Raw genomic sequence first — 13,912 nt, forward strand, 5'->3', positions numbered from 1 at the left:
ATTTCCTTTGGCTATTTAAAAAAAATAATCTTATTTAATCTTTTCTGTGATTAATTGTTTGTTTAATGATTTTTAAATGTTTCCTTTTCTCTTTGTCATGATGCTTTTGATGTCGTGTGTAAAGCACTTTGACTCGCCTTGTTGCTATATGCTATATAAATAAACTTGCCTCATTATAAACCCCACTTTATGATAATGATACATATTGTTAAATTAAGATTATTTTTCTAGTTAATATGAGAATTGATTGCAGGCTAGTAAAATGACAAAATCTTGTTTCCTCTCAGTTTTAAGATTAAGTTTGAAGTTTATTAAATCAATTGTGTAGTATAACTATTCCCTTTATCATGTTATTGTTCATATTTATGAAGTCATCTAAAGCTGTTTAAGTTCTGTTTTAGAAACGTTATGTTTGAGTAGCCATTTTGTTGTCTTTTTTTTTTTCTTAATTTTTAATCACACCAGCACAGTTGTACATCATTTAATGTATTGTGTTTATTATGTGCTGACTTGTGCAAAAACAATCTTGATGACCGTATTGGTTCCCTTCATGCCTTCTTCATCGTCTCCATAACTCATTCTAAAACGCAGCCTACATCATCTGTTCTCTCAAGTTTACTTGTTGCCGTGTATATGCTCCAGTTGGGCCCTCCACAAAAACCAAGCTTCTCTTTTTGTTGTTATGTTAATCACATTATACCATATTCTATAGGAGATAATAGGGGATTCTCATAAGGGATTATCCCTCAAAGGAACACCCCATAACCTAATACAATAAACTATATATTTACAAACTATTTTACTCTTTAAACAAATGTTTTCTATAAACTATTTTAGTTACTAATTTGATAAAACATCATTTTGGTCACCATATATATTGTTTCTTAAAAAAAAAAAAAAAGAGTGAAACGCTACTTGCACACAGCTTCTGTAATAATACAATAACTTACACACAATAGAATAAACCAATCAGGGGCTTACTTTCACTCTTTATAACCTAAAGTAAGGGTTCCCAAACTTTTCAGCTTACTACCCCCTAAATAAAGGTGCCAGAGACTGGGGACCCCCACTGTCCCTGGAGGTGGTTAAGGCACATAGAGCACAGCCAGTAATTTCAATGTAGGCTATAAACTTCAGCACTAAACAAAAACAAAACTTAGACACACAGGTGTGTTCATCTATGTGTAAAGAGCAGCAGACACTGACAATGTTGCTGTCAAGTTACATTTGAGTATTTTTACACATCAACTTCAATTTTATTTAAATTACTCGTTTATTTTTTTTAACTACTTTCTATGTATTCTTATAATAATGGGTGAAATGTACAATTTAAAATCATTATAAATGTCTTTGTTTGTTTTTTTTGTTTTGTTTTTTGGAAGGCATCTCACTGCCCCCTCTTGGTGGCTCACGACATCGCAGGGGGGGCACGATCCCCACTTTGGGAACCACTGAAGGACTGAAAATTTCACTAAAAGTCCATGTGCACATAGTTTTTATATACTACATATCTATGTTTTTTACAGTCTATATTTCTGATATTAAAACTCTTTAATAATCTTGTCATTATTTTCTTTAATACAGCAAATATTAAAAAGATTGCCCAGAAGTCTCGGGTTATTTCAAACAACTCGAGACTATCAAATCTCTCCATTAAAAGTCATGGATGGATAGACGGTAAATATAACGCGTTCGGTCCATCCACATGCCTTTAAAATCTGCCAACCCGTGACAGGAAGTTGTCACCGAGTGGCGACGTCACTTTACTCCAATGCGGAAGTGATCGTCATCGTAAAAGCTGTGAGTTGGAAGGTCTGTGAGATGTGATAAATGTACAGTGATTTTTAGCCAGTACAGCGTGAGGTTTGATGGTGTGAATGAATGGAGAAAAACACATGAACAGTTCGTGTTTTCTGGACCTTGTGTGGATAGTTTAGTGTTTTTTTTAAGCCTCGCAGCAGTTAGCGATGAATCACTTTTTGCTTGAAGATTGCAAATTTCATAAATGACAAGTTGAATATATATTTTTCTTCCGTAAAAAAACCTCTATCTTAATGTATTTCCACTCGGTTACAGGGTGCGTTTTTCGGTCAGCAGGTACAAACCTTTAAAATCAGTTTGAATTACTTTTTTTTAAGACCTTTTATAGCCCGAACATGTCGTGGATCAGAGAGGGCGAGTTAAACCTCCTGGAGAAGATTTCAGCGAATATCTTGAAGGTGAGCCTATATCTGTGTTTTTATTCATGCACTATTGTCTGTCTTGTGTTTGTGCGTCTCACGCATTTGATTAAAAAAAAGCTAATCCTCGTTTTCTTATTCTGAGAAAGCCAGAAGTTGCTCGATAATGTCTCCTCTTGTGTGGTACAAAGTGAGTAGGTAAAAGACCCCACTCAGTTCTTTATTTTACAATTGGTTCCTTGTATGTGATACGCTGATGAAGGCTGTGAGATGTAGTTGAATTCTGAGGAAATAAAGCCTTAAAGTGTGGGTTGGGTCTAGAAATTGATCCCAAAAGAATTTAAGGTCAATCAAAAAAAAAAAAAAAAAGTATGAATAGTGTTCTTTCATTGAGGATGTGAAGCTCTTCACTTGCTTGAAAATTGAAAATTATCACAGTTGTTGCAGACTAACAGTATCAGCTCTGTTCAGCTGTGTCATTATCAAATTTCATTCATTCCTCTGTCGGTGTAACCCTGAATCTCTCCTTACTTCCCTGGTCTCGTTTGTGTCTCCCAGGCTGGACCCATGCCTAAACACGTGGCCTTCATCATGGATGGAAACCGCCGCTTTGCCCGTAAGAAACAAATGGGGCGTCAGGAAGGGCACATGCAGGGCTTCAACAAGCTGGCAGAGGTGAGGTCAAATTCAAATCTAGTCGTGCTGCGCTTGAAACGCTTTTGTCATGTGTGTACGAGTAACCCCTGTTCCCTTCCTGCTCCCTTTCCACTTCAGACATTACGTTGGTGTAAGCACCTGAACATCCAAGAGGTCACAGTGTACGCCTTCAGCATCGAGAACTTCAAGCGCACTAAAGACGAGGTGGACGGGCTGATGGAGCTGGCCAAGCAGAAGTTTGAGAAGCTACTGGAGGAAAGGTGAGTTTTAAGCAACAGACTGGAAAGATTTTAAAAGAGCTTTGGTTTGCTGAGCTTTTGAGACAAGTCAAATAAAAATTAAATACACAAAGAAGGTGAACCAAATGCAGTGTAGAGAGAGAGCGAGGAGAGAGAGCGAGGAGAGAGAGGAGAAATAGAGGAGAAATAGAGGAGAGGGACAGAGAGAGAGTCCTTCAAGTCTTTCTCAAATAAATTGTGGTTTCAGTAGCTCAGTTCAACCTTTCCATGTTTTTCATCTCGCCGGCAGTTTTAAAGATATTGTTTTGTTAAATATGTAAGCCTGTTTATGTGCCTCCCACTTTCTAGCCCCACCACATTTCTGTGGTTTTAGTCGGTGACACATTCAAAAACAAAATCATAATGACCTCAAGGATTGAGAAAATCTCATGATTCTTCTCGGTACAAACAGAATTTAACCACCTTTTATGTATCTAGACATTTTGCAGCCCTCGTTAGTACATCAGAGGGCTGCTGATAGCGGGAATAGTTTGTGATAAGTGGTAGGAGATGAATGAACATCATTTACACCTGCCTTCACGAGGCTGAAGGGAAACAGTACTGATTGACTGATCGGGGGGAATTCTTGTGTTGAGGCCCCCTTTTGTGTATTTCTGGGTTTGAAATGCAGACGGACACGTTTCAGCAGCTTCACATAAATAGTAGTAGTCGTCTTCTCGTTCTTCGTGTTTTTTTTTTCTTGACCCTCGTATTCATTCATTCACTTCTTTTTGTCTCTTTCCTCCTTTAGAGATAACCTGGAGAAGCATGGTGTGTGTATCCGGGTGCTGGGCGACTTGAATATGCTGCCTGTTGACCTTCAGCGGATTATTGCAAAAGCTGTGGTCACAACCCAGTCGCACAATAAGTATGTGTATCTGTTCATTTGAATCTCGGCTTCTATGATCAACAGTGATTCAACCTTTTTTTTATACATGGGTGTTATACATGGGTGTTATGCTTAATAACCTTAATAATAACCACGTGTACAAATGCTTGTTTTTCAGATGCTTCCTAAATGTGTGTTTCGCCTACACGTCCAGATATGAAATCACTAATGCAGTCCGAGAAATGGCTTGGGGAGTGGAGGAGGGCCTGATCAAAGCGAGGTGACTTCACCTTTCTTCATGTCCTCGCAGTATCTATAATCTGACACAGAAACACAGACATATAGACTCTGCAGACGATTATCTTTACCCGGCTGTTTGTGTCTTTCTGTTCTGCCCAGTGACGTCTCAGAGGCTTTGCTAAGTGAGTGTTTGTACAGCAACAATTCTCCCAACCCTGACCTGCTCATCCGCACGTCTGGAGAGGTGCGCCTCAGCGACTTCCTTCTCTGGCAGGTGAGGATGAGAATGAGTGCATGAAAAAAAACCACACAGTTGTTGTCTTTTAATGTGTCACTCTTAAGATCTCACCTGAACTTTTAAACCTCTAAAGTTACATCTCAGGTAATGAAATAAGAAGTTTAGTTGTGTGTAAATTGAAAGGTAATGACTTTTTCCTTCTTTTTTTCTAACTGGCCGCGTGCCTACCTCGTGTTTTTTCTGAGCGCCAGCGTCTTTTTTTTTTGATTGTTCCCAATTAGAAGAGAGCGTTTACAGCAGCAGCCTGACACCCAGAGAAAAAGCAATGCGACTTCTTTATGCAGACGCTCTGAGCGCTCAAGCTGAAAATCTTTGAACTTTTCAGAAAGGCGCTGTTGACAACACAGGCGCTCTTTACAACATGTATAATATTCTCTGTATTTTTGCCGCCTACGGATCGTGTCTTGCTCCGTGTCTGCTTGGGTAAAAACCCATCTCAAATAAGAAACATAGCCTACAGCTAAAAGTAATGGAGCAGTGTCCTTTGTACAGCAGCCGTTGTCAACAGACTGTCGCCATAGAGACAGGGTGGACGTTCAGCACTTTACTTCTCAGTGCAAAAACGCTTCATGCGAGCGTTCCCTAGCGCACAGCCAGCACTTTTCTGACTGGGGAAAAAACGCGAAGGGACATGGGATCTTAGACTTGTTTTTTGTTATTTTAGTTAAATTGTATTATTTAGCTTGGGATATCCGTCCCAACTTGTTTTAAGGTTAGCGGTATAATGTCAGCTTAGCTCATTCTCTTTTCGTTTTCAGATTAGACTTGATGGCTTTCTTTAGATTTTAAAAGTGAGAGCAGAGTCACAGTTAGTTGGTCAGTCCTTTTAATGTAATGCTGCAACAATACATTATAAGAAGTATTGCATTTAGTAACACACCCTGCACGTGTTCTCTATAAAGGGTTATTTAATAAACCCATGGGCCATTTTTGAGAGACTCTTAAGACTTTATTTTCACTTCCATTTTTGTCATAATATCTTTAAAGCCTGTATCAAGTCTTACAAATATTATCTACCAACTAAAAGATGCCGTTTATGATGTTTTAAAAAATATTCTGATTTAATATTAACAATTAACTACAGACAACTTTACAGCTTCTCCTCTGAGACTTCTATATTGATCTTTCATCCCGCAGACTTCCCACTCCTGTCTGGTGTTCCAGTCCGTTCTTTGGCCCGAGTACTCTTTCTGGAACCTGTGTGAAGCTATCCTCCAATTTCAGTTAAATCACAAATCCATTCAGGTGAGGCTCATACTGAGACGCGGCTTGTTCGCTGTCAACATTACAAAGACTATAGGATTAGATCTGAGTGTGGCCTTGTTGTATAAACAGCTTTACAAAGGCTCAAAGGTATTGATTCATTCCCACTCCTCTCATGTTTTAGACTGTGACTTTATGAACCAAATATCCTGATTGGTTGGTATCAGTCAGTGCAGATGATTTCTATATGTGTTTATTTGACATGGACATACAGTAACATTGCTGCTGTAACATTTAAACATGCACACGTCCCAGATGCACTGCTCTTAGTGTGCTAATTTGCAACACCTGTCCACGGGAGGCTTTTAGAAATAGCAGGTAGAAATAAAGAAAAAGGAAAAAAAAGAAGAAAATCCCAACAGCTCAGTTATAAATACAGTGCAGATGGTCTGTGAGTGAATTTTGCTCCCTATCACCAATGCAGGTTTCTGCTTATTGCCCTATGACGGCACATAAACAGTTTGCACCTGCGAGTCAAAGAAAATTTGCATAGCTTACCAGAACTAAAGCAAACAGTCACCTAGTCTGTCTGCATCATTTTAATCAAAACAAAAGGTACTAAAAAGTCTGGTAACACTGCATATGAACCCATCACTCATAATGCATCATCAGCACATTTATAAAGCCTTATAAGTTAATTTATTCGGCTTTATAATGGCCCTTATAAGTGATTATGATGCATTATGAGTGGTGGGCTCATATCAGGTGTTTCCAGAAGGCTTAATAAAAGCCAATCCAATGTGACACAACTGATTGTTGTGTTGATGTGCGTTGTTTTTCAGAAAGCCAGAGACCTCCATCGAGAGCATCAGGCCTCACAGCAGCTGGAGGCGGACCGTGCCTGTGTAGCGGAGCTCCTGCAGCATCACGGGAACGGAAAGCCTGCCGACGCCCAGAGAAGACAAGAGGCGCTGCTGCACCACACCGCCTGCAGGGAGGAACGAATTCACGACTTCTTAGAAGCACTGAAGCACAAGAGAGACTCTTTCTTTAACGACTTAACCAGTGAAGCCGCCGTGGCTTAGGATGTCCCTGAAAACCGAACCCCATGTTGAAGTGGGGATGAAACCTCTCCCGTGCTCTTCCCTAAAGGGCTTCTGCGGGGGGAAAAGGAAGAGTGAACAGTCCCTGGGAACGGTTTCTATGTGTTATTGATTTGAGCAAGATAAGAGGGCAATTTGACCCCTATGGGGCTGTAGAAAAAATGAGATATTTATGATTGTAGATTTAAAAAAAAAAAAAGTCTAATCAATGGAAATGCCTGGTCAAAATGTAGTTCAATAGTTGTGTAAAATGTTAATGAAATGCATGCCATTGATTGGAAGTTAAAATGTTGAGTGAAAGCCAGGGATTCAGTGTTTCAGAGACGATTCCATCCAGACGTATACGAATCAGTCCAGTTTTTCATTTTTGGTTGAGTTCCGATGGAAGTGTTGTTTGTTTGGTGCGTGTGATGATTAAGACGTAACTAGATTTTGACCAGCGTTCTTCAACAGAATAAAGTGTGTACTGTGTGTCAGGTATGATACTTAAAGTGTGATTCATTCCTTTGAACTGACATGTTAGTGTTTAAGCTGTCGGATAAATCCCTTCAGTCCTTGCCTCAGCTGGTTTTTAATACAAATCTGTATCTAACGATGTAACTTTGTTTGCAGATAAATACCACGCTATGACATCCCAGTCGATGATCTGACTTCAGAAAAGAAAATATTGCTTCAATACTGTTGGCTGATCACTTGGGAAAACCTTAAGTCTTAAGAAAAAGAAAAATCGAAATGTGAGAAGCTCAACCCATAAAAAAACAAAAGAACGTTCCAATCTAGTCGTCATCCTGTTTTCCCTATATATGTATTTATAATGACGCGAGGGATTTTAGTAAAGTTAAAGTATTAGCATTGCAGTGAGGGGGTTATACAAGTCATTTATAGTTAAATGATCATTCAATTCTAACTCTGACAAAGTCAGCAACATTTAAATGTTGTCGAAGAGGAGCTAATCTTCCTGCAAGCTGGTTTGTTCCATCACATAGCATCACATTAAAGACCTTGATTGCCTAAATCTATAGTTTGAATTTAGACTTTTGGGACCTACCAAAGCCTCAAACTAACTGGAATCAAAAGGCCATTGTCTACTTCTGTAAGGAAGATATTTTAAAATCTGACAGGATTTTTCTCAAATCTTATTATTTAAAAACTGTATATTTGAATTTGTATAATATTTACTTATGATAAATTGTATTTCAAGTCGGACGTATTCTACTACTAAGACCATATACCATACCTCAAAAATGTGTCTCCCGCTCCCTCTGTAGTTGGTTTGATCCAAAAGTCACATCCTGAGATCGGTCCACGATTCACAGTGGTTCCTCACAGACCCAGACAGATATAATATATATTTATTTTTGCGAAGTAACTAACTGTATCTAAGTGGAAAAGAGGTATAACGCAAAATTAAAGTTAAAGTTAAGTACCTTCAAGTTTTATTTCTTAAAACACGTGATTTCCTCACGAAAGGAGTTGTATTGCTGTTCCTCACGGTGTAATAAAAAGAAAAGCACTCGACCAAACCTAGGTCTTTTGTAGACCTTCAATAGTAGGCTAGGCGAGATTTCCGTATGTGTGAAAAGGGGTCGAGTGTCTTTTTGTTGTTGTTGACATATACAGTTAGAACATTACAACCAATATTTCTACAAAATCGACGTAGAGGTGAAACATACAACAGCAAAAAAAGAAGAAGACAAGGAGCAGGCTTAAGTTTAACAAAGTAAGACTAGGGGGGGTGTATATTTAAAAAAACCGATTTAAAAATCCAAATGTTCTAAAAATTATACATCAGGCCAAAACCTGGAGCAGGGACAAAAAACATAGGCCTACAATAAACGAGCCTGGCTAGAAAAAGGAAAAAAAATGCACATGTCAGCACCATAGACTGTGTTATTAAGGTCAGCACTAATCTTTCTTGCAATTCAACAGTATGTGTCTGCAGAGGTGCTTTATTTTTCTCCATCAGACCTACAGACTATGAATCAGACACCTTAGCAGCGCCTCCCTGAGGACCTCACCGGTATCTCCTCCGGGTAGTCTCTAAGTACCACCCTGCCTTTTTAAGGAATGGGAGGCGCTTGAAACCACGTGACACGTTCGCCTCCAATGACAGTGATCGAAACACAAAACTGGTTCAGACCGGTTCAGTTCTTATATTTCAGTGTATAAACTACAAAAACATTCGTTTGCATTATACATTCGCCATTTTACTCCGCAGCCGCCTGGTTTTCGTTCCGTAATCTCTCTCTGAAAAAAAATCCCGCCTTTACGGTTATATTTTTTGTGAGCTCTTACTTCACTTCCTGTCAACAACATGGGAAAAGCAACGGTAAGATTTGTATTACATTCGTGTTTTTAACTCTGACCACTCTCGTTCGTGTTGATAACTTGGAGGCTGCGTTTGATATTTCTGCATCAGAGGAACGTCATCGTCCCCAACTAACGGGGCTGCCATGGCGGTCCGACATTAAAGACCTGTGCGTGCATCTTCTCGTCCGTCGAAGATATTATTAGTACTTTGCGATACCGTTACATCAGCTATACACGAACAACAACGTGTAGCCTTGTGATTTCATAGCCTGCGGGGAAAAAAAACAGACTTGTGCAGCGTTTGACATTGCGCCGTGCAAAACATCTTGCAGCGCCTGTATTTTCCCTCCCTGACAGCGGGGCTGGGGCTGAGAGGAGGAGGGGGAGGAGGAGGGGGAGGGGGGCGTCTTGACAGATTTGACGCGGCAGCAAACTTAAACACGCTTTAAATGTGCATTTATCGGTGAAATCTTATTGCATAACTTAGTATTGCTATGTAATATGGTCGAATTGGATGTTAGGCAATCAAAATTAGTTCAAAAACAAATTTCTAATTTGAGGAAGAAGCTGGGGGGAGGGGATGTTTTGTATTTATTTACTTACTGGTTTGCATTTTTTTTTTTTTTTTTTTAAAGTCAGTTTATTCACGGTGACTCGGAACCGGTTAAACTTTCGTCACCCTGTGATCGACGATAGCCTTGCATTATCCAACTGTCGACTTTATTTTTCTACTATTTCGGATCAGTAAATGATAAATGCAGCGATGTGAAATGTAAATAATGGGGTTTTTTTTCTATTTTTTATATAATTTTTGACGACGACTTAAGTTAAAAATGCATCCGTGTAAAATATGTGGTAAAAGATTAAAAAAAATTTTAAAAAAATTGACATAATTCATTTTTTAAATAATTAAAATAAAACGAGTTCTTTATAAAATCAAGTCCTAATGCAGTAATACTTTGATGTAAATCAGAACTGGCTTGTGCTTAGCCGCATTTGTAATATGGCGGCAGCGACAGATTAGTAAAGTAGTAATCTTGCCAGTTTCCCAACAGCTGTCTGTCGGCGCGCGCGCTGCTACAAAACAAAGGAAGCTGTCAAGGCGCCAAAGCGCTGTCATGGTGACGGGACAGGCCGAATTTTGAATTCAAATATGGGCGGGAAATTCTTTGTGTCGTTCGAATTATATGCATGAGTGATGACGGGTTTTTTAATTAATCTTCCGGTTTAGTGTGTACAACTTAATCTCATCAGATTTTTTAAAATGATAATTCATGATTTTATAATGATGGTGTTTTGTATGAGTTTAAATGTTTATTACTGGTGTATAAATTGTGTCTTTATCAGATTTTCTCTTTTTTTTTGTTTTTCAGAAACTCTCCACTGAGGTTTGTTGGGGGGGAACAATTTTATGCTGTTTTGCTAATAGAGTATTGTGGTACAAAGTAATTGATTTAAATTGAGAGAATGTGTAGTTTTTTTGCTCTTATTCTGTAACTAAGATTTCAGAATTAAAGTACTATGACCCAACAGGGCCCCGAATATCATACTTTTCATGTGTTTAAATTTGACAAAGGACTCCTGTCCTTAATTATTACTGAATATATGTCTTTCTACTTTCTTAATAGCGAAGGAAATCCGACCGGCTGTTGAATGTAAGCTTCTTACAAACACAACGCTGTTATTTTGTTTTCTTTACTCTTGGTAGTCATTCAAAGACAGTTTTTTGCCAACAAAAGTGTCCTCTTAGAATTAAAAGTAACCTATACATTTACATTTTCTGTAAAATAGAAGTATGCATATATCATTTATTCTATAAAAAAATATATATATAATAAAATATATTTTACATCTGTTTCGTGAAGATGATAAAAAAAAACTCTGAGATTGTTTTCATAGATATTCACAAAACTATTATTTTGTTGTGATTTCCTGTTTGTAAATCTACTTTGCCACACTATTTCAATGTAAATTTCTCTTTTGTTTTGCAGAAATCTGCACCCGTACAACTGGAGAAGAAAAAGGTTGTTGCAAAGGTATGAGACACGCTGATAACACTCCCCGTCGCTGTGCGCTGTTTCACATGTGAACGTGGTTTATGACCTTGAGTTCTTTGAAGGGAAATAAAGTTCCCCACAGCTCCTGGCCAAATGGGACATAAACCCATGAAGAAGCAATTTAGATGTTTTGGTTCACATGATTTTGTTCATTATACTATTGCATATGTTTTTTAAAGACCAAGTGGTTTTCTGTAATTTGTTTGTGATCATCTGTAATGTTATTTGCAGAAGGTAACCGGCAAACCAAAGAAGGTCAAAGCCACCGAAAATGGGAGCCCCAAGGCCGAGGTTTGTTTTTTTCTATGTGCCAAAAAAACTACTAATACGTGTTATTTTCTTATTTGTAAAGTTATTATAATAACCATCTTATTTGTAAAATAAAACAAAGGCGATTAATGGTAGCAGAAATGTAAATCACATTTAACTGGGGGGGGGGGGGGGGGGGGGGGTATACAGTAGGCTTAATACAACAACAGAGCCTGGAAATGTTTTTTATTTGTTTGTTAAAAATGTATTTTTTTTATTTAACCAGGTAATTAACCCATTGAGATCAAGATCTCTTTCAAAAGGGTGACCTGGCCAAGAGGACAGCAGCACACATTATAATAATATTTACATTATTAAGAAACAGTTTACAAACAATAGGTTAAGATTGACAAGAAATTATATTAGGGGGGGGGGGGGGGGTTGACAATATGAGAAGTAATGTATGAATGTATCAACCTTTGGTCTTGGAAGTAAAACCTTTATTATGAGCCAATAACACACACTGATAATCAGATGAAACACGGTCAGAGCAGTGAAGGTTTTTCTGTAACTACTGAATAGTCAACTACTTAAACCAAGTAAGGTTACTTCAATATAAGATGTACTTTATTGTCCCCAAAGGGACATTTATCTTGGACTCTGTCCTGCAGTTACAAAATAATTTAAAAAGTACTTAAATGGAGATCATACAAAACATGCGAGAGTTCCACATATGCATAAAAAAAAACACTTTCCCACAGTAATGACATATCGCACGGCCCTTTAACACATCATCCTACTCCACCTCTTACTCAGAATATTAAGGGACATCAGCACGAATGAATGTTTATAGTGGTTAAGCCTCGTGTGAGGGACCCTGAATCTGAAGCGTAGCCGCTGAAACTCGGAGTGAAGTATCTTAAACTTCTGAAAATAAAGTCTTTGACATCTGAAATGGTGATTTTTTTTTTGGGGGGGTGCTGTCTAAATGAGTTTTTACCTTCAGTCAGTCAGTCAGTCAGTCGTTTTCATACTTGTGTTGTAATGACCTAGTGATACCTGCAGGTCAAATGCACACTGCATGAAAACGAGCACAGTAGAGAGTGTTGTGCTTTGCTCCCACGTCAGTCGGTGCTCGTAACATTTTGCTTTCTTCTTCACTGTCCCCAGGAGGCAAAGGCTGAAGCAACCGAAACCAAATGAATAAGGGTTGAAGCGCTCCCTCCGTGTACTTGGTGATTGTGCAGTTTTAAATAAGTATTTTTTACCAAGTTTTATATTACACATGTCTATTATAGGTTTGTTTTGGGCTTGCACTTAATGTAACAAAACTTTGTCACAGTCATATCCATTAAGAATAATTACCGTCCATATCTCGTAGACGTGTGGCATTTCTAGTTTGTCTAATTTCCGTTTTTTTTTTTTTTGTTTACTGCTGAGTAATAGATATTTTTCAACAAGTCTGGTTTTGAATCTAATTTTAAACATTATAAGGCAGCTAAAGCATATTGTTAAAATGTAGGGAGAGTAGGAGTGTCTCTTGTTCTCTTCTTGTATTTTAATGTTAAACTAATGAAAGAAAAAAAAAAGATTGCTTACCAAATGTTTTGAAACACTGTATGTTGACATGAGTTATAGTAATTAAACAAAATGCCACAGAAAAAAAAAATACTGTAATTAGGTCAAAAGTTTGACATATCCCAAAAACATGTATGTTGTGAACGCGGTCATATAATGATGAAAAGTTATCTTAAGTTATGTTTCTGTTTAGCGGAAAGGAAGCTTTTCTGATTCAATGTTTGATCTAAATGTTCTTAAATAAAAAGAAAATGTCAAAATGTCTGCCTGGCATCCGTTTGTTTTTGACCCTCTTAAAGCTCGATGAGAAAACTGGAAGCAGCAATGTTTAAAGTAGAGCAACACATGATATGTAGACCAAGACCGATCCTGAGACCACTTAAAGGTCTCGTTTCAGAACCGCAAGCATGTAACCCGGACTGGGTGGACTCCAGATTTTTAATCAAGACCGTCTAAAACCACCACTGAGAGGCCATTGTTCTACGTCATCACTGTGATTAGAAGGAAAACACCCCTTTCTAAAACAACAAATAACTTCAATTCATTTGTAGTTTAGTTTGCACCCCCATTGGTTACAACCGCAAACTTGTGTGTGTTGCGGTCTAAATTAGTGACACCCTAAACACAAGATGATGATTTTTCAGAGATATTTATTGTCCTGGTCTTGTCTCGGTCTCGGGTATGTAGAGTAGGAAACCAGGGAGAGAGAGAGAGAGAGACAGTGGGGAATGACATGCGGGACAAGTCGGACTTTAACCCAGACCGCCCACTTTGAAGACTTTAGCCTCCGTGCATTGGGTGCAACCTAACCGCTAGGCCTTCTGCGCCCCTATTCATAACATCTCTGTAATGCACCAGTTTAGCCGCCATGGCTAATTTCCAAATGGGTGTGCAGGGGAATGACAACATCAACAGCAATACTGTACACTT

At 38.3% G+C, this 13,912-nt stretch overlaps 1 protein-coding gene and 1 long non-coding RNA gene across 4 annotated transcripts; both read left to right on the top strand.

Moving 5' to 3' along the window:
• The first annotated feature begins 1,743 nt into the window (after positions 1–1,743).
• dhdds (dehydrodolichyl diphosphate synthase) lies at positions 1,744–7,273 on the top strand. 3 transcript variants are annotated; one of them, XM_061050112.1, is made up of 9 exons: positions 1,744–1,800; positions 2,139–2,219; positions 2,739–2,855; positions 2,955–3,097; positions 3,867–3,983; positions 4,123–4,224; positions 4,344–4,458; positions 5,620–5,727; positions 6,528–7,273. In XM_061050112.1, exons 2-9 carry the CDS (start codon positions 2,157–2,159, stop codon positions 6,768–6,770), a joined length of 1,008 nt encoding a protein of 335 aa, XP_060906095.1. In that variant the 5' UTR covers positions 1,744–1,800; positions 2,139–2,156; the 3' UTR covers positions 6,771–7,273. The 3 variants fall into 3 exon arrangements, with proteins under 3 accessions (XP_060906095.1, XP_060906097.1, XP_060906098.1); XM_061050114.1 differs by having other exon boundaries at positions 1,758–1,812; XM_061050115.1 differs by lacking the exon at positions 1,744–1,800 and adding an exon at positions 1,814–1,832.
• Positions 7,274–8,919: 1,646 nt separating this feature from the next.
• On the top strand, positions 8,920–13,246 carry LOC132983698 (uncharacterized). The gene is made up of 6 exons (XR_009674870.1): positions 8,920–9,117; positions 10,472–10,486; positions 10,727–10,753; positions 11,090–11,134; positions 11,387–11,446; positions 12,575–13,246. It is a non-coding gene; the product is annotated as an uncharacterized LOC132983698 (long non-coding RNA).
• The last annotated feature ends 666 nt before the right edge of the window (positions 13,247–13,912 follow it).

Source organism: Labrus mixtus, chromosome 11, assembly GCF_963584025.1.
Source record: "Labrus mixtus chromosome 11, fLabMix1.1, whole genome shotgun sequence".
NCBI classification, from domain to species: domain Eukaryota; kingdom Metazoa; phylum Chordata; class Actinopteri; order Labriformes; family Labridae; genus Labrus; species Labrus mixtus.